General features: G+C 35.9%; 1 protein-coding gene across 1 annotated transcript in view; it reads left to right on the top strand.

The window, feature by feature from the left end:
* Positions 1-1,236: 1,236 nt before the first annotated feature.
* Syt10 (synaptotagmin 10) overlaps positions 1,237-25,579 on the top strand; it is a 51,424-nt gene continuing 27,081 nt past the window's right edge. The window contains exons 1-2 of the mRNA XM_047550792.1: positions 1,237-1,413; positions 17,718-18,075. Of these exons, the coding sequence (XP_047406748.1) occupies positions 1,263-1,413; positions 17,718-18,075 (509 nt within the window). The 5' untranslated portion in view covers positions 1,237-1,262. The remainder of the gene's footprint in view (positions 1,414-17,717; positions 18,076-25,579) is intronic.

Below are 25,579 nucleotides of genomic sequence, written 5' to 3'. Positions count from 1 at the left end.
GAATTATAGGACAGGAGATCTGGATATGCTACTTCGAGTACCTCATTCTGCAGAGAAAAAGAGCTAAAAACAATTTAATATAAGCAGGGTGTATGACAGATTGGAAAATAACCTGCTGGCTCCCCTTTATCACCCATGTCTTGTCTTTTCAGTATTTAAGTTGCTAAAAAAAAAAAAAAAAAAAAAGAGAGAGAGAGAGAGAGAGATGAAGGACATCAAGTTGTGCATTCTTAACTGCCAATTATGGATTAATCAATAGAATCCCAAATGAATATTAGTATAAATGACATACTTAGTTTTATCTGTCTAAGATAATGACTTCAGTTTGCTTATTCATAGCATTCATACCTGAAGAAAAACTGGACTGCGTAAAAAGGAAATATGCATTATGGTGAATGTCACTACTAGTAACAAAGTCCTCTAAGATAAAACGTTCTTTGTCCTTAAACCATCATTGTTAGAAATCATTTTTTTTAATACTTTAAAGGGGTGTCTTTCTTCTCTTTGTAGCAGTGCGGTTTGGGTATTGTTATTTTTTAATTTGACGTTTTTCTAAATGACTTTTCCACAAGAGCAGAGCCCTGTAGAGCACAGAGTAGAAAAGTTTAAGAGACAAAGTGGGAAGGAACTGAGATTCAAAAAAAGTATAAGGAAAACACAGAGGGTTTCTCTGCCCCCACCCCTCTACCACTGGCACCACTGGCCTCAGTCGTCCTTCCGTGCCAGTGCCTCCTCCAGCAGACTGGATCTCGGGCTGCGCGCTCCGCCGCCTGTCATCCCAGGCCCGCGCGGAGCTGCGATTGGACGCGCCGCCGCCAGGCACCCGCCAGAAACACACACGCGCTGGAAAGAGGAAGGGGGCGTTCTTGCGAGTGGAGGGCTTTTGGCTTTTGCACGTTTCCCCACTCCTCTCGGCACTCCATGCCGGATCTCTTGCTCCAGCTCGTCTCGGCTAGCTCTCCTGGCGGGAGAGTTGGAGCAAACCTCGCAGCTGCCGCCTCCTGCCCGCCAGTGCCTCGCCGCCTTCAGCGCCCTCCGCTCGCGACATGGGGCCAACTCCAGGCTCCTAAGAGTTGTCGGGATCTTGGCTGCGCGTTCACCAGCCAAAGAATCCGCAGGCAGGCTATGGCTTAGGGCACAAGAGGGGTCAGCTCAGAGGTTACGAAGGAGTAAAGGACGGCTAACTGGGTAAAAAAAAAAAAAAAAAAAAAAGAAGAAGAAGAAGAAGAAGAAGAAGAAGAAAACCGAAGAAAAGCCAAACGATGAGTTTCCACAAAGAGGACGGAGTAAGCAGCCTGTGCCAAAAGGCGCTGCACATCGTCACGGAGCTGTGCTTCGCAGGCCAGGTGGAGTGGGAGAAGTGCTCGGGCATCTTTCCCCCGGACAGGGGCAGCCAGGGCGGAGGCAGCACAGGTAACCGGGAAGGGATTCACTTTGGTGCTCTGCACTGCTGAGACCCCGCGCGCTCGCTCTAAGCTCCCGGGTTCTGATACTCGCGCGCTGTGCCCGGGGCATCTTTAGGGCGCTGCGCCTTCCTACCTCTATCCTTCTTTCGGCTCAGCTGCTGGCGACTTCGAGCGTGGGGAGTTTGGGTTGGTTTTCCTCCTGTCTACCAGCCTGGCTTCTCCTGCTCTGCTTCCTGCCTGCCGGCGCCTTTCGCTCCTGGCGCCTGCACCCGGTCTCTCCGCGCAATCCCACGCCTTTGGTCTACCTCCTGGCTAGCGCGGGTGGAGACGCCGGGGCCGTTTGCAGCGCGACTGCTTGCGGGGGCGATTCGCCTGCGGGACTCCCGCTGCCCTAGCTTGTCCTGCGTGTCGCGGGTCACTGGCTCCGAGAAGGGGCCGGGCGGGAGAATCTATGCTTGAAAGCAAAGAATCTGGTACATCAGAGGCTGCCTTGACCTTCAGGAGCAGAAAGAGTCCCCGTCAGGTTAATTTTCGGCAGCAACCTGTCGAGCACCTGAGAGCTTTCAAAGCCCTTGATACTGCATGTATGATTTTTCTAGTGAAAAGGGAAATGCTATAAATCCTTCCCACACATACCCACACACCCGACCCCCACACCCCAACATATAGAACGCTCCCTATACCTTTGGGAAACTTGCAAGAAAATGGGGTGGGGTGGAGGACATCGACCATCAGAAATTTGGAGATGGAAAGAAGTTTCAGGTGACAGATTTTTTTTTTCTCGAGTCTTGGGGCAAGGAGGCGAATCAGAGCCACATTTAGATAACGCCAGGGGGAAAAGGTTTTGATCGCCCGCGCCAACAGTGGGAGAAGAGGACGCGAACAAGTGACCCTCACTTGTTGCATTGAGGGAAAAAAAAAAAAAAAAAAAAAAAAAAAAAAAAAAAAAACGCCTTTCCTGATATTTTCAGCCATTTGACTAGAAGGTTGCTTTTCCTTCTGCTGAGTCTCAGTTTGTTCCCTTTGCTTTCTCGGACCATTTTGGTCTCGGGTGCGGGGTTTCATGGGTTAAGTGTAGCCAGGGCAACAGGTGAGAGCTGGGTGGACAAGCTTCGGACGGAGCTCAACAGTAGAGAACCCAGCGTGCTGGGAAGAAGAAATGGACTGCACATGAGTGCACCACACACCACCCGCCCCAAAGCAGCCCCCCACCCCTCAAAACGGGAGGGAGCAGTGGGAATTGGTTTGGTTTGGATTTTACATACCATGTTTTACGTGGAATATCTGCAGGGGTTTTCGTATTCTCTGATGATGGCAACAGGAGCCAAGAGGGGCTCCTATCTTCGCGTGGCAGTACCTGAGATACTGTTGCTTGGACCCTGGAACAGAATGATACACAATTGCTGCTGTCAACATGTTGGAAACTTAGATATTTAGTGAATATATAAACACAGCTAGTCTTTTATATTTGCTCAATTGAATGAAATTCAATTAACAGTGTAAGGGACTGAATAAACATCATGCATCATGTATACTTGTGTCCTATGTATGATTGTTAAGCAGGAGATAAAGAAATAGTGTAACCCCGGAGTCCACCATGGTGACATTGGGTAAATTCTTCTGAAATATCTTTAAATGACACATAGGATTAAGACTCTGAGAATAGGGTACAGTGGAGAAAATGCGGGTATTTAAGTTTAAGGATTCGTGTTTTGGTCATTTAGTATTTGATAATCTAAATAAAAACTATTGATTATTATTCTCTCCTGCCCCTTTGTGATCACACACCAAATAGTGGTTTCCTGGGACTCATTGACTGGTAATGTGTGAAGGTTGAAAACCAAATACAGTAGTACCTTCTAAATCTTTCCACTCTGTACAACTATGTAGGTTTAAGGTAAAACACACTATATGAATTATAAAAAGGTTTCTGTGTTTTTCCTAAGCACTATAAGAAGGTTCTGTAGTCCTAATTTCTTTGGGACTTTCCCTTAGGAACAAATCAAATGGAGAAAAATTAGTTAAAATTGCATGAATGTTTTTCTCACCTTAAAGGAAGATATATATGATTCAAGTGGGTTATTCAATTTTATATGTGAACATATATATTAAATAACTATTACTAGAGATGATATTTTGCTAAGTAATGAACTATTAGGTAAACAATATAGCTCTGCCTTTTCCATTTGCAAATAGACTTCCAATATGAATAGATATCTATGAAGTAGATTCAAGGATTATTTACTAAATGTTTAATTACATTGATTACCTACCCAGCTACACAGTGTTCTGTAAAGTAGATTTTCTTATAACTAGTGCACTTGTGCCCTTTATTATAGGTCCCTAAACAAAAGTACTTGCATAGTTGATCCTTCTACTCATTGTTTGATGAGAAATCTTTGCTGGTAGGAGGACATCAAGGGAATTTAATGGTGCAGTGGTTATTTACTTAGCAAGTAATTAGAAACAGAAGGAGGGAGGTTCAGGTACTTCCAATTAAAGTTATTCTACATTAAGAGAGTTAAGAATCATAGATATAAATGAGCTATTTTCCTACTTTTTCTAAAATGCCAATAAAGAGCAAGCATCACCATCCACCATAACATTAGAAGCAGAAACAGCAGTAGTGTTATTGCCTTTCAGGACCCCTTCCAACCAAATGGATCAATATCATATTTTAGTAAAATTTCTGATGAATTAGAATGCAGTTTCCAACACTAATCTACCATTTTGGAATAGTTTTGATAAAAACCATTACATGAATCAACATTACTAGTATACTAGAAAATTCATCTTATGCAATTTTTAGAAAATTAGGTTTGGGGAAATTTATTTTTAACCACTGATTCTCCCTCTCCCCCAAATAGGTCACCCACTAAATTCATTTTATTGCACAATATGATAAATATTAGAATGCTTACACAATATAGAACAATATGTTGATCTTAGTTGTTGTTTTTCAGATAAACTATAATGAATATACATGATCATTTTTTAACTGATTTAGGTTCATGTCTGTCAGTTTTTACTATTGAAATGTTTATCAGATTCAAGAAAACCTTTCTGCTTGAAAGATAGGCCTCATAAAACTGCAGCTAATCAAACCTACTTAAGTTCACACTCACACATAATAGTTGCATAGACCTAAACTTAACATAATATTTAAGTAAGTATTTAATTCATCAGTGTTTCAGTTTTGCATTTTTATACTATTTTAATTTGGGACTAAGATCCTAAAACAAAAATTTAGACAAATTCTTATAAGTTCATAAATATATTCTTCACTTTCTTACAGGTGAGGATAATGGGAAGGTATATAGCAATGAATTTCATTGAAGCACTTTATCATTTAAAAAAGAGATAACAAAGTACAGTTCTTAAAATTGCACCATGATTTTTCTCTGAAACCATAATAAGGGCTTAAAATGAGTAGGAGGACTTAGTAGGTTTACCTAACAAACACAAAACAACTATTCACTTGAGTTATCATTTTTGTATCACAGTAAGTCTAGGTTTTGCACATCCTACTGATGGGTCAAAAGAATTACAGTTTAGAAACATTTATAAGTGGAAATTTTACCTTGAGACTTATAGATCTGGAAAGAAACAAAATTGAAGCTCAATGTATCCATGTGACGAGGGATACATTAAAGGATCCTTTTTCTTTCCTCAATATCATCACTGCACTAAAAAATGGCCAACTTTTACCACTTCTTGTCTCATTGTCCCATGATTATTAATGCACATTGCACTTGGTCTCAGTTGACTCCAGAGACAAATGGAAGACTATCTTTGAAGGCCCAGCAGGTTTAAGCAAACAACCATTTTCCCTTCATTATGGGATATGGATATTTGTCAATATTGAAGTAATTTTTCTTTTGCCCTTTCTTCTTGTAATAAGATCTGTATTTCCTCTTTTGCTAAGCTAAGGAATCTCTGAAATCTGATTGCTATGATAGTGATTTTATATAGTTATCCTTTTCATCTGAATCACATTTTTCTTAAATCTTAATCATCATTGTAATTTTGCTTTTATAAAGAAAGTCGATCTTCTTGGAGGTGCATCTGCATTCATTTATAAATTTTGTTTTACAAAATTTTGGAAGAAGACAAACAGTACCATAAATTTTAATGGAATTCCCAATGATAATTAAAATTACATTTTTGTAAGATTAATTAGGTTCTTCCTGATCTAAATTTATCTACTAATGATATACACTTTTAAGTCACTAGAATGTAAGTTTTTTGAGGGCAAGGGTTTGCTTAATTAATTTGCAGTGATCTGTGTTACATACTAGAAATTCAATAAATATTTGTTTAATGAATAAAATAACCTCCTATTTGTAATGAATTTTATTTAATAATTTCCAAATACCTTGTGAAACAATACTGTGTATACCTGTATCTTTGTGCCTCCAGAGTCTAATACAATATTATAGATAGGTCTACAAGAAATTTAGTCCATGATAATGACAGGAATTACAGCACTTAACCCATTTAAAAGCTAGAATATAATGAGCAACATACTCATGAAAAAGCAAATGAACACAAAATGGATGTCCACTGATTTCCCCAGAGTGTGTTCAGTTACAACTGTGAGTCCATAGCTAAATTTGTAAGTGTTACACAGTAAATAGACTGAGTTTACTGAAGGTCTAGAAAAGGGGAAATATCTGTTTATTCTAGATGCTCCTTGACTTATGATGGGATTATGTCCTGATAAACCACCATAAATTGAAAATGTAAGTATAAAATAGAGTTAATACCTAACCCACTGAATATTATAGCTTACTGTACCTATCTTAAATGTGGTCAGATCACTTACTTCAGCCTACAGCTGGGCAACACAAGAGTATTGTGCCACATATTGCTAGTATGGGATAAGATCAGAATCAAAATTCAAAGTATGGTTTCTACCATACACTGTGCACCACAGAAGAATCACATAAGTCTGGACCATCTGTATGTATTTATGTGTGTATACATATGTATTTACAACAGTAAAAGAAGGCATGTAAGTTTGTAAAGTATCATGGAAAAATTAACCATATCATCATTTGAATTGCCATTAGTCATTCCATCCAGAACTGGGAATCATCATTTTGCAGATATGAAAATCAAGGCAAGGAAAAATATATGATTCCCCCCAAATCACAATTGGTTAGCGATGACATGAGGATAAGAACTCAGGGCTCCTTAGATACCAGCCTAGTTACATAAAGAAAAGAAAAAGAAAGAGGAGACTCTGAGGGCATTCTTGCTGCCTTAGGGCACTGGAACAAATTCTTGCAAGGATAGAGTCTTCCCTATTATTATACTGTTGTCTATAATTAAGAAAATACTAGAACGTGTCCACAAAAATCTCTCAATTTGCCGTTACTACTCAAATCCTGACTCTTTCTTTTTACTGCATTTGCTATCATCCAAATATAACACACAACATTATTCATTTTTCTTACGCGAATATGTGCACATATATGCACTTAAATGCACATGGATATTCGTTTACTCATAATCTTGGCCAAATAGAATTTATTTGTATCAATAAGAAAATTATGTAAAAGCTTTTAGTGTGTTTGAAATGCACAACTTTGGATTAATAATTTCAAATGTAGTCTTTTTATGTATTCATAAAAAAGCCTATAATGAAAACAGATATTGAAACAAATAGTTAAATTGCTTTTGCTAATTTTTCATTAGGAAAAAAATACATCAAATTCTCATTTGTAATATGTTCCTGCCATATTTTGAACAAGGTAAGTAACTAACAGTCCATATTATAATTAAAATTCATTATTGTGAGGCATTGGAAACAACATGACAATGGAAAAGAACTGGAAGTCATCTATTCAAAATCCCAAAGCATAATTAGTATGAACACATCAAAGAAACTGGACCTCCTGTTAATGTTATTATTAAAGGTCAATAAATCACATTGTCTCATTTTAACTTGTACAATGCCACTTTCCATTTTTTTTAATAACCAACACTGACCAAGTTGAGAAGCATAATCCCTGACTACAGAGATAGCTTCTTCTTATTGTCTAACAAGGTAGATTTATTTTGCTTCATATATCTTAAGTACCACTGAAACTATAAGAGTTGGCATTAATACGACTCAGATTACTAGGAAAATATATATGAATATATGTTATATAAATCACACACAAACACACACACACACACACACAAAAAAAAAAAAAAAAAAAAAAAACCAGAAATACCTGTATGTCCATGGGTTCCACATCAATAGATTCAACCAAGTATGGATGGAAAATTTGGGGAAAAAATCCATCCATAATGAACATGTGCAGACTTTTCTTATTATTCCCCAAACAACACAACTTTTAAATTGGATTAAGCATTATAAGTAATACAGAGATGATGTTGCATATATAGAAGTACTATTTTACATTGACCTGAGGGATTTAAGCAGCTATGGATTTGGGTATCTCTGGCAGGTCCTAAAACCATTCCCTACCTTGTGTGTGTGTGTGTGTGTGTGTGTATGTGTGTATGTGTGTGTGTGTTTGTGTGTGTGAGAGAGAGAGAGAGAGAGAGAGAGAGAGAGAGAGAGAGAGAGAGAGAAAGAAAATGTGTTGTGCTGGGCTTGGAGTCAGAAGTGTGGATCATCTGGGGGTAGGAGGTACAAAGGAAATAATATTGGTAATTTTTCCCCCTTCAGGTGGATCTTGAAATATGTTATAGCCTATTGTCTAATTTATTATTTTGCTGTTGAATAGGGAACATTACTGTCAACTTTGAAGTTTGTGAATGTCAGTTTGTCCAAACTAAAAAATTATCTTCTTCAAACAAGAGTTATGGCTTTGTCTTCAATATTCATGATTCCCTTACTTCTGATTAAGTACTTACAGAATTATAGGAATGATGGACAAAATATTCTGAAGCTTATCATCATTTCTAATGTTACAGTAGGAGTTGTTAATATATCTGAAAGGCAATCTTAACCTTTGATTTTATTCAACAAGTATTTTTAAGCACTTTCTGTGTAAAAGTCACTGTGCCAGGCATTGAACTGTACTGATGCCACTAATTAAGTGTATGATAATCCATGTAATTTTAGTTCATGTAAATGTGTAATATATAATCACAGATTATAAATTATTTACATAATTATGAGAATATGTAAGGATTTTAAAATAAATCTGAAACTTTGGATACCATACTGGTAAACATATTTGAATCTAAGATGCCATTGATTTTAAGATTATTTGATATAGCACCACTATTTGATGTAGCACCAAGAAAGTAAAGAGAACGTTGACAATTAAATTACAGCACAGTATTCTCTTATCACATAGGATTTTTATTTCATACTACGGAAGTATCTCTTTAAAACTTAGAGATATTTAAAATCATATTACATATGCAAGATCATAAAAAGGAAAACATGAAATAAATAGGTTAAAATAATTTTAAAACTAAAATTCTGGGTCTGATTCTTCTGAACGGATTTTTGATCCAGAATTGATAGTGCCTTTGTTTTTTTATTCAGTACCAGATTCTATGCCATCAAGAAAGTTAGTGATGCATGTTTTTCCTAATAGAATCCATCAAAGATAGATAGACCAGTGTTGTTGTGTTCTAAATCTTCCTGTTCAATACTGTGGAATGTGGGCAATGTTGGCAAATTCATCTGACTCACTGCTTTTCCCAACAGTTACCAATAAAAATTTGACTTCTGAGAGTTAAGTGGTTGCTTCACTAGTTTCTCCAATAGTTCTTACAAATCACTTAGGCTATTATATGAATTTTGTTGCCAATTCTTTGGCATTAGCACATACATAAACAAAGAGTGAAAATTATGCCACAATTACTGTCTGCCTATTAGCAACTGTATTAAACCATTAATACTGATACCTTCTTATTTCACAAACATGAAATATCTTAAAATATATATTTTATAATCAATCAAATATGGTGTTTATATAAAGTTATTTATAATTTACTGGAATTTAAGAGAAAGAGGAAGGGCAAAAAAATTAAAATGGAATTTAAAAGTGGTATCATTGCAAGGATAAGTGTGTTGGTTGCTTATTATGTATCACATTTGAAGATGAGGAAGAGACTGCTAGTGGCTTCCCAGTATTCATTCTCCCTCTGCTTCACAGAAGTAGGATCCCTTATTTTTGGTTGGGTATGTGATATGGTCATATGGCTAAGTTCTGACCATAGAATTGTAGAAAGGTTAGTGGCAAGGATGCATGCACAACTTTAAGATGGAATCCTTGAAAATGAAATGATATATCCTCGCCTGCCTTCCTTTTCCCCTTGATGTTCTTCCTCCATCCAACTGCCAGGAATGTGAACAGGGTGACTCTCAATATTGGACTTTTAAAAAGCAATTGGGCTGGAGTTGTGGCTCAGCGATAGAGCACTTGCCTAGCACGTGTGAGGCACTGGGTTTGATCCTCAGCACCACATAAAAACAAGTAAATAAAATAAAGGTATTGTGTCCACCTACAACTAAAAAATTATTAAAAAAAAAAAAAAAAAGCAAAGATCTTTGAATAGCAGAGCAAAAATGTAGAAGAAATCAGGAATCCAGACACCTTGGAGTTGATATGTCTGCCCTGGCCTGCTTATTTTGGGGCAGTCTCTCTCTACTGAGAGAATAACTATCTTTTTTAAGTCACTATTAATTTTATCCCTTGTTATAGAAATCAGCTGTGACCTATTATAGTTGTCATAGCATATGAACAGTACAAACAACTTCAGAGATAACCCCACATTCTTCACCACAGAGGTGCTTTTCTCAACTTTCTTTGAATGACAGCAGCTGATTTGAGTTTATTTCTCCCCTTTCTCTACAATATGGTTCTATGTGGTCTGTGCTCAGGCCATCATGAGGAGCAACCAATGAAACAAAAGATTTGACATATCATCAACTAAGTTATAATTTCTTATTATGTGAAATAAGATTTTTAAGCAATTTAAAATATTAAAGATAACTAGAATTTTAAAATTAAAAAGTAACAATACAGAAAGACACATAAGAAGAATGTGAACTGAGGCAGTGGTGACTAGAATTAAGATCATGACAACTGTTGTGTGTTTTTCTTCGTGATCATGACCAGGCCCATAGTGATAGTAGTTGGATCTAACAGTGTTCATGAACCACAGTGAGTGAGATGATGCAAATGTTATGGCTTGGTTATATAGACTTTGGCAAAGTTCTGCTTAACTAAATGTTTCAGAGGAATTAGCATTTGGGGGCTTTACTCTGTTTTCTAATGAGAATAATCTTTTGTCAGTTTTTCAGAACTCTGTTGCTTCATTTTGCCATATTAAGACATGATAGAAGGGTAAAATGTTCACAGTTAAAATAAGGTAGAGATGTATATTCAGACAAAGAGACAGATAAGTAGATAAGTAAATACACAGTGGTAGAGAAATGTTTATGCAAATGGGTGTAATCAAACTAGAGTTTGAGTAATTTTAAACCTTATTATCTCACAGCCTAATCTAATTTCTGTAAATTTCGTTAACTCCTAATCTTACCAAGATATAATAGGATGCATATCATATAATGGATTCTTTTTAATTATCTGGAGATATTGAAAATTTAAGCTAGAGAGAGAAAGCTCAGTCATCAAGTTTGCCCATTGTCATGGGTAACTTAGGAGTCCATGTGGCAAAGCTATTCATATTCATCACCCTGGCTTCCCAGTGTGGATCCCTTTCCTCCAGTGATCTCTTCTCTACCTTACCTCTTTTCCTTTTATAATGATGCTGAAACACGTCATTATGGCAAACAATACTATGTTAGAATTATCATTTCAAGTATTCCAGTCCACAAAGAAAAGCTCCTATGTGTTCATCTTTCTCATCAGAAATGCCAGTTCATGAATCTTTCTCCTTCATACTTACTTTCCTACTTGCCAGTGAGTTCCCTGTCGATGAGTAGGACATTAAACTTGGGATGCCTCATTTCATCGTTGCAGTCACTTTCACTTGGGGTTTATTACATTCTCCATGAAAAACCAATCAGAATCCTCATTCATGGATACATACAACTGGCTTTCTTTTTCTACATCAAAGCAACTGAGCATTTAGGATATTTTAAAACCAGGTAGGCTAATATCACTCGAATTGGTTCCAATTTCAACTCTATATTCTAACTGGGCATCTTACATTGTTCTATTCAATTTTATTTATTTTTTAAAATATTTTTTAGTTGTACATGGACACAATACCTTTATTTTTATTTAGTGCTGAGGATCAAATCCAGTGTCTCACACGTGCTAGGCAAGTACTCTACCACTGAGCCACAACCCCAGCCCCTCAATTTGCTCCTGTTCTTTGTAGATCCTGTTTCAAAATTTTCTTATTCTCTAAATACTCCAAATGTTATGGTTTGGGATCCAAAATATCCCCCAAAGGCTAATGTTGGGAAGTCTTTGTTCTCAGTGCAGTAATGCCCAGACGTGGAGCTTTGGGAAAGTGATTAGTTCATGAGGACTCTGACCTCATCAGTGAATTAATCCACTGATAACTGAGAGTACTACTGAGAATTGTGGGGACTGCAGGCATGGTCGGAGGAGGTAGGTCACAGAGAGCATGCTCTTAGAGACTATATCTTGCCCCTGCCCTTCCTGGCTGCCATGAGATAAGCAACTTTCCACCATAGAGCCTCTCCACTATGTTCTGTCTTGCCACAGGCCCAAAGAGCAAAGGGGCTGCAGGACACAGGACTGAAACCTCTGAAACTATGAGCCCAAAATAAATTTTTCCTCTCCATATTGTCTGTCTCAGGTATTTTGGTCACAGTGACAAAAAGCTAACTAACACACCAAAATTATCCCCAAATGTAACAAATAATTGTCAGTTTACTCTCTAACTCCCTCTTTGGAGAGAAACATACTATTTACAAATAAGAATTCCCTTGACTTCTTGCCCCAAGACAAAACTGATCAGCATTCAGAACCAACTCCTTTTCTTACAAAGGAAGAAGTGATCCCATTCTTTCACCTTTCCCTCAGACTCCATCCCTTGTCACCTTTTGTGGGACTTTGCTTTTAATTACTCCACTCAACTTTCTCTTCTGTCTGCTGATTCCTTTTCACTGGTTTTAAGCATGCTGAAGTATTGTACATCCTAATAAAAATATCATGATCAACTCTGTGTGCTACTCCAGTTTTTGTCCCCTATCTCTTTTCCTAAGTACAATTTCTTAAAGGAATTATTTGTGCTCACAGACTTCCATTCTTTTCTTAAAACACATTAATGTGGTTAGCATAGTCTCTGTTGTATTGGTCTCATCAAATTTGCTAAAGACCTACTTATTAATATTAATGGTAATTTGTCAACCTTTGTTTCAAATGAACTTATTTTAACTTTTTACACTGGTGACTATTCTTAAAATATTCTTCTCCTAGGTACTACGAAAACCCCTGACATGATTTTTATATCATATCTCTCTACTCTTACCCAGTCTTTTATTCAGGCTTCTTGTTCCCTAAAGTTCTTTTTCTTTAAATATCGGTGGACTCATGATTCTACTGAGGAACTTTTCTCTTCCATGGACTTAGATCCCACTATTTCAGGAAGCCTTTCTTTCATTCTTGTCTGAGTTGCAGTCCTGCATGACCAACAGCCTACTCAAATTTCTATTTGCATGATCACAAGTACTTCAGCCAAAACCAAAATCGTGGTCTTCCTTTCTTCATCATCCTGCATTTCTACCAGTGAGTCACAATCCTGCCCTTTTTTCTTCACACTTCACTAGAATTTTTTTTTTCACATTCCTTCACTAGAATATTGATTTCCAAATTTTCTTCTGAATCTTCTCTTTTGCCTGTTTCTCTAACCTTTCCTGGAACCACAGCATTCTTTCACCTGAGTTAAACAGTTTTTCCATCCTTGCCTTCTTTTCTGTTTTCTCTTTCTCCAGACTGCTATTTCTGAAATGCATATGCAACCATTTCAACACCTGACTTAAAATGATTCTGGGGTTCCATAATTTTCTTTAAGTCCAAATTCATGACATAGCACACTTTAGATCATGTTAAATGTTGAATCACAATCATAAAAATATCATTTAAAATTTTTGGTTACTTTATAAATTCTCTTAAATCCTCACTTAATCTTTTGATAGATTCTTTTTATTTTGTGGAACAAAGTTTGTTGGAAAAAATTCACTCTTAACAACCTAAACATTAAACACTTGATTTCATTTTTAATACTTGAGTAATGTACAATGCCAAAAATTTTACATACCTTTCCTTATTGAAACATCACAATATTTCTATGAAATAAATACAACTTCCCTTACTTTACCAACGTTCTGAAGACCTAAAGAACTTGCCTGAAGTCACACAGTGTTGCAGATGACATTTCAACCCAGTCTAAATGACTTTGTCATGCAAGATAGAAGGGTTCTGTACATTCCCTCCAAATCACCCAAATTTTAGTTAGTCCAGACACCTAGAAGTTCATACACAGCTGTCTGCCTTTTAAAATAACTCACAAAATATATGTCAGCATGTTTGTCCACAAACTATATACTAAACACTAAACACTAAACATAAAAAGGTGAATAAATTTGGTTTCTGCTCTGAAGGATCAAGGAACAAATGTGTTGGTAGAATGGCAATGTTTGCAGAAGAAAAACATCTGAATTTCACAATCTCTCATCCAGAATTATAAAACCCCATACCTCCAGGAAACTGAAACTTAGTTTGTAAATTATAGTAACCTAGCCCCTATAACTCAACTGAATCAGCATTAATTTATTAATTAGGACGATATTTTTTATGGTCTTCAGTGATCCCACTTGGCTGATGAATTTCTATATTTTATTACAGATATAGTCTTGTGTCTGATTACTGGATGTTTTCCCAGATAATGTGTACCATATTACATATCTCACATACAAAAGAAAACAATAATATCCTTGAAATGCATCATGCCCAAAGAGTGGGTAAAAGGATTGTATGTCAATCCATAAAAATAGAAGAGAAAAACAGGACTACAGGGGATAAGTACTATTAGGTCTCATTAATGAAGCACAAATACAGATTTGTCAGGTGACCAAATAAGAAGATAAAATGCATAGTACTACATGAAACAGCCCCCCCTCAAAAAAAAAAAAAAAACAATCATAAGAAAGTAATATGTGGTCAGAAAAGGAATATAGATAAGGAAGTGACAGAAGAATAAAGCTGGATGAATAGCTAGGGATCAAATCTCCAAGATGCTATGGGATGTCATTTGAAGTTTAGATTTGACCCAGATGGCTCAGGGGAGACCTGGAAGGATGTTAGGTTCAGAGAGTAACTGTACATCCCAAATTTCAGGACAGGGACTTAATTTTTTTCTCTACTCTTGCTTCATTGATAGCACAACTTTTCACTTTCAAAAGTGTCTTGATTTGGAAGAAATATTACATGATCTTCTAAATGATAGAAGGATGTCAGTTTTAGAAAGTAAATTCTTAGCAGTACGGAAAATGGAAGTAGGTTCAGAGATTCTCACAGATATCTCCTGAAATGAGAACAATGTATGAATACCAAATCCAGCTCTTGAGAACAATGGGTAGAGGGATTTTATAAAAAACTTGTGGGAAGAGTGTAAAAGGTTCTCTGAATCCTAATCCCATGAGAAAAAAGACATTTTCAGTGAGAATGGTGAAACTACTCACACCCCCACCCCCCATCCCATGTGGTCCTGGAATTTTCTTACATCTTGGCTTTTGGCTCTAGTTGCACAGGAAAAAAAAACTGTTCAAGAAGTTAATTGAGGTAAAATGTACAGAAAGGTATAAGTAAATAGAGCTGAAAGTGCATGAAGATTTATGAAGCTTAGACTGTTTAGTGTTGGTATAAAGAAAACCACGGATTGGGAATTTATAAAGAAAAAAAAATCTGTTTCCCTCTGTTCATAAGGCAAGGAAATCCAGTATCAGGGGAGGCCTTTCATGTTGTGTAACCCCATAGTGGAAGGTGACAGGGCAAGAGGGTACAAGAGAACCAGAGACCAAGAGGGGACTAGCCTCACTTGTGTAAAAATCCACTCTCTTGATAACTAACCCATTCTTATAACACATAATCCATTCATGAAGGCAGAGCTTTCAATAACCAATGCTGCTGCATTGGGGATGACGTTTCTAACCTATCAACATGAGGGAACACTTTTAAAGCATAGCAGAAGTCATTATTTTATTTTTCATCCATTTTTAAGCCATAGTTAATAATCAGGAAACACATTCATTTTATACTTCTCTTTTCCTCAATTTATGCTGACAATTAAAAAAGTAAACTATAAAATATGAAATGTGGTCCTACCCTCCTCATCAATGGAATATAAAGGAGAAATGTCAATAGTTGTTTTAGTAAGCTACTATAAAATGAAAAAAATATTAATGTCTGTATATCACAGAATGTCAAAATTAATTCTTATTCATATAATTAAGTAACAATAAAAACTTGGAAATGTTTCAATTTTTGAATGGATTTCCATTAGCTACAAATTTTATTTTACCAATTAAGAAAATGGAAATTAAAACAAGGTATTATTCCTCATGGAATTAGTGAACAATTAATGTACAACAATATTCCTGTGAAATTGTAGGAACTGGTAAACTCTTATGATGTTTTTGTTACAGCAACTTTGGCACTCATTTTGGAAACAGCTATACTAAAACTATATATGTGTCCCACCCATGACCCAGCAATTCTATTTCAAAATATTTACTTTAGAAAGACACTCACAAATATATGCACAAGAAGAAGGGAATGGGAGGGTGAGAGAAAAATGGAGGAACTTTAGATTACATAGAGGGAAATGAGAGGGGTGGGGTATGAAAAAATGTGGAATGAGACAGACATCATTACCCTATGTATGTGCATGATTAGACAAATGGTATGAATCTACATTGTGTACAACCACAGAAATGAAATGATGTACTCTGTTTGTGTACAATGAATCAAAATGCAGCCTGTAAAAAATAAAAATATAAAATAAAAAAAAAGGATGCTCACTGTAGCTATATTTATGTCCAAACACTGGACATAAATATTCATCATGACAATTGCTATGGAATGTTATGCAGCAGTATGAAGTTTGACCTCAAATACTGGTGCATAAAAAGTAAAGCAAATCAAAGGAAGAAATACATAGTAAGCTATTTATGTAAAAAAGAATATTGTATAATTTTTATACTTATTGTTTTATAAGAGAGATTTTGCTTGTTAGTGCTAGGGCTAGACAGGCACACCCACTTGGTATCAGCAGTTACCTCTAGGGAGGGATGGGATCTCCTAGACTTAACAGTGGTGTTTAAAGGAAATTAGAAGCTATTCTGTATTATTTTACTAGCTGCCATACCAAAATACCCCAAACTGAATGACTTAAATAAAAATTTACTCCCTCCTTGTACAGCAGGATAAAAGTCTGAAGATAGAAGGGACTGGTAAAGCTGAACTCCACTGAGTCCTCTCCTTGGCTTGTAGATGACCATCCTTCTCCCTCTGTCTTCAGGTGGTTTTTCCCTCCATGTGTATTATTCCTAACCTTCTCCTCTTATAGAACATAGCAGTTTCACTGGATTAGAACCAACTCCTATGACCTCAATTTACCTTAATTACTAATCAAAGGGTTCTATCTCCAAATACAGTCATATGCTGAGTTACCAAGGGTTAGGACTTCAAGATTTAGAGAGACATAGGAGACAGACACTATTCAGCCCGTAATATATTCCTAACATTTTAATTTAAAAGAAACAGAAGAGATTGGATTTATATTTGATGTGGAGGCTAAACAATGTTATAAAGAAAATTATAAGGTTACTGAAATCTATCCAAAAAATCCTTCATAGGAAATCTATTTGGTTTTCAAAGTTTTAAGAATACTGTATCATCAGATTGCTAAAACTGGTTATCTTAGGAGGGTAAAAAACATAGGAGCAAAGTTATCAGAGAGGACATAGGACTTTGAAAATACAACTAATAGTGTAACCCATTCATAATTAGTGTAAATGCTTACCTTGATATTTAAATTATTTTCTGCATGAAGAATGAGAGGGTTCACCTTTAGATCAAAGATGAAGCAAACAAGCATTTCCTGTTGTTGCACCTTTAGAGTTTAAAGTTGTGGTCCCATGGTTGGTCGTAAGCTGTCAATCTTTTTTTGGCAACTCTTGAATCCTTTGTATTGTTTTTGGAAATGATACACATCATACTTTTCCTGTATATAATTGGGATGAAACTTTTCAAATATCTCTTATGATCTTGCGGTATCTGCCTTTTTAAGATTCATTAGTATTTCTTTATGTTATATTTTTTTTTCCAGATATTTCAGTCAGCCTGTTAGCAGTTGTTGTCAGCTTCTGTGGCCTGGCCTTGCTAGTTGTCTCACTTTTTGTCTTTTGGAAGTTGTGCTGGCCATGCTGGAAAAGCAAACCTGTGACTCCCAACGTCAGTACACTTCCACAGAGCGTTTCAAATGCTCCTACTGAAGTTTTTGAGACAGAAGAGAAAAAAGAGGTTAAAGAAAATGGAAAGCCAGCACTAAAAGCTATTGAGCCTGCAATAAAAATCAGCCACACGTCCCCTGATATTCCAGCAGAAGTTCAAACTGCTTTAAAAGAACATTTAATTAAACATGCACGTGTGCAAAGACAAACTACTGAGCCTACATCTTCATCCCGGTAAGGAAAGATTGAAAATGTAAAACTCTGTGTGCCTGTGTGTGATTTCAGAAGAGTAAAATACTTAGGTGGGAAACAGGAGAGATGGGAAAGACACAGGCAACACATAATTTCACAAAGAGAGAATAGGAAAGAATAAGTAGGGGCAGGAGAAATTGAAATCGGAGAAGGAGAAAAAGAGCAGTCCCGTGAATGAACTTAGTAGAATTTGAGGTATTAGTAAAATCATGTCATACAGATTATTATTTATCTCTTTCCCTTGAAATATCACTGGTTGATAGCTGCTACTATAGTCTTTCAATTTATTTTAATCAATAAGTATAAAAATAACCATTTGAAATCATATGGAGGCAAAAAAAAAGGTCAGGAAAGATTTAACAGTTCATAATCACAACTAAGAGACTCATGTTTAGCTTACAACTATCTACCACCTACACCATAAACACAAAATTGTGGAAGGTGGCATTGTTTATTTGAGCTCAGGTAGACCAAACTTATGCTGGGCAGTTCCACAGGAGCCTAATATTGGACCACATTGGGAGGTCGGGGGTACCCACCGAGGAGCAAGTCTGTCTTCACAAAGTGCACTTTAACTCATCCAGGAGGATCAGCCAGTTTGCTTGAATTTTTTTTTTAAATGCCAGAGCACATTCAAATTGTATTAACTGAAAAAGAGATACTGTCAAAGAGGCTTTCCCCCGTCCCCTGGCTAAAGTATAGTCATCAATTCTTAAAACAAGTGGCATCATGATAGTAGCATTTTCTCTGGTTCCTAGAAGTAGCAACTAGTTTTACCCAAGGGTAAATTCAGTGGTACTGGGAGGTTAAGATGGTTTTCAGCTAACCAGATTACTTCCTAATCTTAACTCCTATCCCTGTAGATGCAAGTTGCATCTGTGCTTTCTGACATGACATGATTTTACAGGTTTAGAAATCTATAAAAGTGAAAGCTGGGTCATGTTTGTTGGTGGGATTAATAGACCATTCAATATATCCTTTGTGTACATAAAAGCAGATTTTATGTCTAAAAATAACCGCTCCATTCTGAAATATGTTCTAGAGGAATCAGTAAGGATAATTGTTACCACTGAGGTAAGGATATTTGGGATAGGAAGATGGATGGAATTGTCTTTTCCATGTCACACTTTTCTGTGCTACTGAAATTTTACAATCAAGGTATGCCTCATATGAGTTTTTATTCTGACGTTTTCTGAACAGTGGTATTTAGTGTGATTTTAATGTTTCTTTTTATGATTTTTATATAATGCCATCCAGTAAATGTTAACTTTAATGAATATTTACCTATAAAATATTTATCCAATGTATTTTTTCCTACATGTTCTATAAATGGAAATAAAATGGCTTGGAGTAAATTTGATTTTTCTAAAACATGGAATATAAAACACATACACACACACACACACACACACACACACACAAACACACACACATATATAGAGAGAGAGACTGAGAGATTAACTGCTTTAAAATTACCTCATGTCATTCCTTATTATCACTACTACTTATTTTCACTACCTTATTATCACTACTATTATCACTGCAAAATTTTCAGGATAAAAAAGTTGAATGAAATGACAAAACATTTTTTAAATATAGTAGTTAATATGTTGAATTAAATGACAAAATATTTTTTAAATATAGTAGTTAAAAATGTTGAATTTAATGACAAAACATTTTTTAAATATAGTAGTTCCCACTGATTCACAGGGGAGATGTTTCAGGGGATATCTGAAAGTATAAAGCTTTATAAAAACCATGTCTTTTCCTATGCACACATACCTGTGATACAGTTTAACTCATAAATGAGGCACAGTAAGAGATTAACAATAACTTGATAATAAAATAGGATAATGATTGCATCATAGTGTAATTAAAACTACATGAATATGGTCTCTCTTAAAATATCTAATTGTAGTCACACTTCTTATGATGATGTGAGATAACACAATGCCTATGTGATGTGATAAAGTTAAGTGAAAAATGTAGGCTTTATGAGGTAGTGTTAGGTAACTATTAGGGTTACTTGAACATAAGTACTGTAACACTGAGACAGTGGATTTGATAACCAAGATGGCTACTAAATGATTAAGAGGCAGGTAGTATATACAGCATGGATGTGCTGGACAAGGAGATGATTCACATCCTGATTGAACAGAATAGTACAAGATTTCATCACACTACTCAGAAGGATGCACAATTTAGAACTCATGAATAATTTATTTCTGGAATTTTCCATTCAGTATTTCCAGACCTCAGTTGATCACTGTGTGAAAACAAGAATTAAGGGCCGGGTGTGGGGGGACTACTCTATGAACATCAGCTATGAAATATGTGTCAGTTTAGCTTTCAGAATTCGTCAACTCTTAGTTGACCTATACCTCACATAAGAAAACTAACTTTATTAATACAAATTGAGATAATCAATGGTTTTTAGAAGCCTCAGAAAAACTTCTATCTCTAAAATATTACCTATTGATTAAAAATAGACCATTTGTCTCATTATTCTTAGCAAGAGGAGAATGAAAGACTAAATACTGAAAACGTGTGAAGATTGGGCTTTGGATGAAGAATTGGCTTCTGGAAATAAAACATACTAGCAACAAAGATAGATCTGTTTAGTTAAGATTTTTCAGTAATTATGTGAAATTGAAGACATCAGAAAAAAACTTTTTATTTCAATTAAAAAAACCAGATTGCACATATCTTGTATTCTCTAAGAGGAAAAACACAATAGGAATTCATAGTTTTCTTAGAGTTTCCTTGTTTATTTTGGTGGCTGGGAAAGGAAAAAGAAAAATTATTTTGAGCACTTGCAACTTAGTCATTATGCCCATATGTCCTTCATTCTAATCCTTCACCCACCTGCATGATTTAAGGATTATTAATTATCCTTCATTGTGAGTTTACTAAAGTCCAGATTTAAAAGTTTGCCTGAAGTCGTGCAGCTGAAAGAGTAAGAATGCAAATTTATCCGGATTGACAAAATGCATTTTAAGTTTAAAAGTCAATGAGAGGTAGTTTTTCTGTAACTGAAGATGTTGGTTACAAAATCTTCTGAGAGCAAATAGTTTGGCAATTGAAGAAGAGGGGCATCTTCCTGCTCATTCCCCTTAATTAGAAATCTGGAATTGTGTATGGTTATTGTGAATGATTCTAAATCTGTTTGGCCTTGGAATGAATTCCTTGCAGAAAACTTGATTATTCCTACTTCTCAAAAACCCTCATCTACATTAATTACTTCATCATCCCAGAAATTACCTTTATATGGAGAGGAAGAGGAAATTGCAAAGTTCATTATGCAGTCCACTTGGACACAGAGATGGAGAGTATGTTATCACAAATCGGATTATTCAGTTCAAATACCAACTTTCCCTGAGATATGGCAAAATCAAACCTACTTGCATACACATGCACACACAAAAAATAAATTTAACTTTATATTTGGTTTCCTTGCCTTGTTAGTCCCATCTCTGCTCAGCTGTTGGGTCTCTCTTTTATTTGGCTGAGTCAACAGATGACAACTTCATATTCTTTCAAGTTCCATTTATCTCTAAACTGAAATAACATTCTGATAGGTTTTAAAGTTACTAGTATCACTAGAAACTGTCACATTTCCCAACTTTTCATTTCCTTTTCAAATACCTGTCATCACCCATCAGGCAACCAAATGACCCAGCCAGTGTTTGTGTATTTCTTCATTACTAACATGCTTCTAATATCAGTCTTGATTGGTCAACCATATAATAACTCAATTCAAATAACGTCTTTCCTTAATGGTAGAGTCAGTGTATTCTGAACACTTTCCACTCTGAAAACTCTAAGGAACTGTAATTTACAATATAATATGGAGCTAAGACGTGTGATACCAACTTCAGTATAAGGAACTTTGAGTGTCAACTGTGTGAAAGAGCATGTGAAATTCAGAACCTAGAGAAATTATTTCCAGCTGAGGCATGGAGACATTCCACTACACTGAGGATAAAGAAAACTAGGAATTCACATACTATTCATGACAACTGTAAGAGGATGTGCATCCCAGACAGAAACATTTTATGTGAAAATTCATAGAAGTCTTGCCAAGAAAACCAAGTAAGCTACCTGGATCAGAAAAGAGGGAAGGAGAAAAATAATGGAAGATGAAGTCAGCTGGAATAAAATTATAAGGAGGCCTTGAAACCATGGCTAAGATGTTCCAAGGCTGTCCTGTCAAAAATATTTGCACTGTAAGAGTCACTTGGGTATGAGTTATGTTGTAAGAAATACTTTGGCAACAATTTATAGGACAGACTATAGGGGAAGACATCTATGAATTTTGAAACTAACATGGTAGTTCAGACATAATGGAACTCAGGAAATATCAAACATCAACAAGAAGAAATTTAAGAAAATTTATAAAGGAAGAGTCTAAGGTCACTTATAAAAAGACATTGTCACTTCAATCATTCTATGTACATTCCAAACCTTTTAAGAGCTTCACACTGAAGGCTATTAAAATCTGACTATACAAAGGTACCATTATAATATTTCGGTTCTATGCGTGCCCAGACACATAGCTCTATGATGCTTTCTTAGGGAGAGAATCTGCTATGTTTACTTTTATATTGTTTTTTGATGTTTAGACAAAGAAACTCAGGGTATACATTCTTAATTTAAAAAGTAATACATAAATTCAATGACCTTATCTTGCTTATCCAAATGGACCTCCAACGGTTGCCCATGGGTAGTTGGCCTTTCTATCAGACTCCTGAAGACCTCAACTCTCTTTGCTTCCATTTTTGCTCATGCTGTTTTTCATGTCTAAACAATGATTTCTTTCTTTATGTACTATAAGATCTTCACAGAAAATGTACTGAGAGTCTACTTCCTCTGCCTAATTATAAGCTTATTAGCCTTTATAATTTAAAGCTGCCATTAGAGCCTAGTCATTATTTAGTGTCTTACTTTTGATCTCTGTTTAACAAACAAAATCCTAAATTCTCAGAGAACAAGGGTGTGTAACCTACTGTTATGCCCTCCTAATCCCATCACTGTGTAGGTGCATAATAAGCACCAAGTGAATGCTTTTGATTGATTGATCATCACTCTTCTTCATTTTGCTCTTTACCAGGTGGTGAGATAACTGTGCTCATATTAGGAGGTTAATGAGGGTATACACACAGGGATGTATATGAGACCCAATGTTCTGTGCATTCATTATGGTATAAAGAGGAAGTGAATCACCAGTGGAAAAGTAGTTTGTTGAGAATGAGGAATTATAAAGGTTTGACACAGTTAGGATTATAACTACCTGCTGCAAATAATTAGGTAATGTAATGGTAGATGAGGAACATATGGAACATATGTATATGGAACATATATGTATATGGAACATAAACAAATGCAGGAAAATGTACATGAAAAATAAAATCACTGCCTCATGTGTCCTAAAAGATTTACAACATTTACAATAAGCTATGGTTAATTAGAAAAATAATTCTTAAAATGATCATACACAATGCCAGAAAGAATACTCAGTATACCTCATTATGAGGAAAATGAAGAATTATGTAAAAAGAAATCAATGGGATTGCATAGTTTTCTTTACTATAAAAGAATAAAAAAATTCTCTCAACAGGAAACAAAACTTGAAATTATTAATTCCAGGCCACTGTGAGGCCTGGAAAACAAGGTGCTTCACAAAGAGAGAATTTAAGAGGTTGGAATCTAGTTAGGAAATCAAGAAGAAATGCTTGCCAGAGCAATGGAAGGAACAAAGTTCTTTCTTCTTGAAACAGATATTCACAAAACATGCTTTCCAGTAACCTGAGGTGGCCCAACAATCTCCCTTAAGAAAGATGTGAATTTGATGTACACACTTGCTTGTTCTCTGAAAAGGGATAGCCCTTGGAACCAAGGTCAGACACAGAACTTTGCTAAATAGATTCAAACTTGAAGAGCTCGTTTTCTGGCACTAATAAATATTTTTTTTTTTCTGCACAAGCACTAATTATAGGTTGATTAGGTGTTTCTTCTTTATAATACACACAATTTGGGGGAAGTTTGATGTTATTAGACATAGGAATCTTAGGGTAAACTGTTATCACAAACTCTAACAGACATTTCCTTACTTTCAGCATATGTTTATGATGAATGCATAAAAAATACTTAGTCTTAATAACAACAATACTTAATCTCTGCCGTTATTAAGGCCATATTCTAGTAAAAGGATTGGAGAATGAAAGTCAGAAGTGAAAACAGATAGGTTTAAATAGAATGGGGGGAGTTAAATTGGACAGTGAATATACTGTTGTCAACTCTAACCAGGAGTTTTGCTGCAAATGCTAGAGATAACAGGAATACAAAGAGAGGAAGTAGGGTGAATGGAGGATCCCTTTAAGACCTCTTCTACCTCAACTCAGATAACCCTTCCAATTTACCAGAATCTCCAATCCACTGATTCTATCACCATATCATAATCTCTAATTCCTATTATTTTTCTCTTACTCAGTTTCAGTTCTGCAGTAAATCGTTAGACCACTGTCTTGCATGCATCCACAGTTCCCCAACTGCACACATTTCTTATTTGCACAGCAAAACCACAGCCCTCAATGAATTCAACTCTGTCATCTCTACATGTAAAGTGAATACAACTGGAAGAAAGCATAAATCAACTCTCACTGATCCACTTCAAATCTGTGACCACAGGTACTCACACAGGTACTCAATGCTGCACAGCAATCCACTTACCCTTTCAATCATACAGACTATTTTACACCTTCTCACCTTTCTTCAAACTTCTGCCACCGTCATCCTCATACTCAGTTTCAATTGATGACTTTATTTCCCATTTCAGTAAGAAAAAATGGAGAAAGCAGAAACCTTCCACAGATTCTTCAATTCTTTAATTCCCTTACTAGCATCTGTAGACATGTATTTACTTGATCAATATTATTGATCAGGAATTTGATCTAAGGTCAAAGCCATACTTATGTACCAGAGCTCATTTTTCGTCACATCACCTTTAAGTATTCTCCTCTCTAAGTTCTGCATCATTAACTCTATTTTATCAGTGCCCTCAGCGTAAATACATATTGTTATTTCTTCTATCTTAAAAGAACCTGGGAAGATGGGAAGTGTTGATCAGAGAGAGGCAGAGGCATGCATGAAATTGGAGTTGTGGAGAGCTTGTAGTTAATAAGGACAAAACCTGGTTACACACATGGTAGTGAATAAGGGAAGAAGAGAATATCAGTGGAGAAGAGGAATTCATTGAACTTAGAGGCCTAGGAGTTGGAAGAAACATACACAATGCTAGGAATTAGAAGAACTGTCAAAAAGAGTGTTAGTGAACCAGGAAACTAAAATAGCAACTTTAAAGCAAACGATCGGGTATCAATGAATGACTAAAAATAAGTGATAATATGGGGAAGTGATTTGTTGATGAGCTTCAGCTGAAAGTGGTGGTTTAAGGGAGAATGGTGTGCGACTGATGATGGGGGACAGG

The sequence above is a fragment of the Sciurus carolinensis genome, chromosome 4 (genome assembly GCF_902686445.1).
Source record: "Sciurus carolinensis chromosome 4, mSciCar1.2, whole genome shotgun sequence".
Lineage (NCBI taxonomy): Eukaryota > Metazoa > Chordata > Mammalia > Rodentia > Sciuridae > Sciurus > Sciurus carolinensis.
Note: the sequence above shows the minus strand (reverse complement) of the source record. Positions and strands in the feature narration are given on the sequence as shown.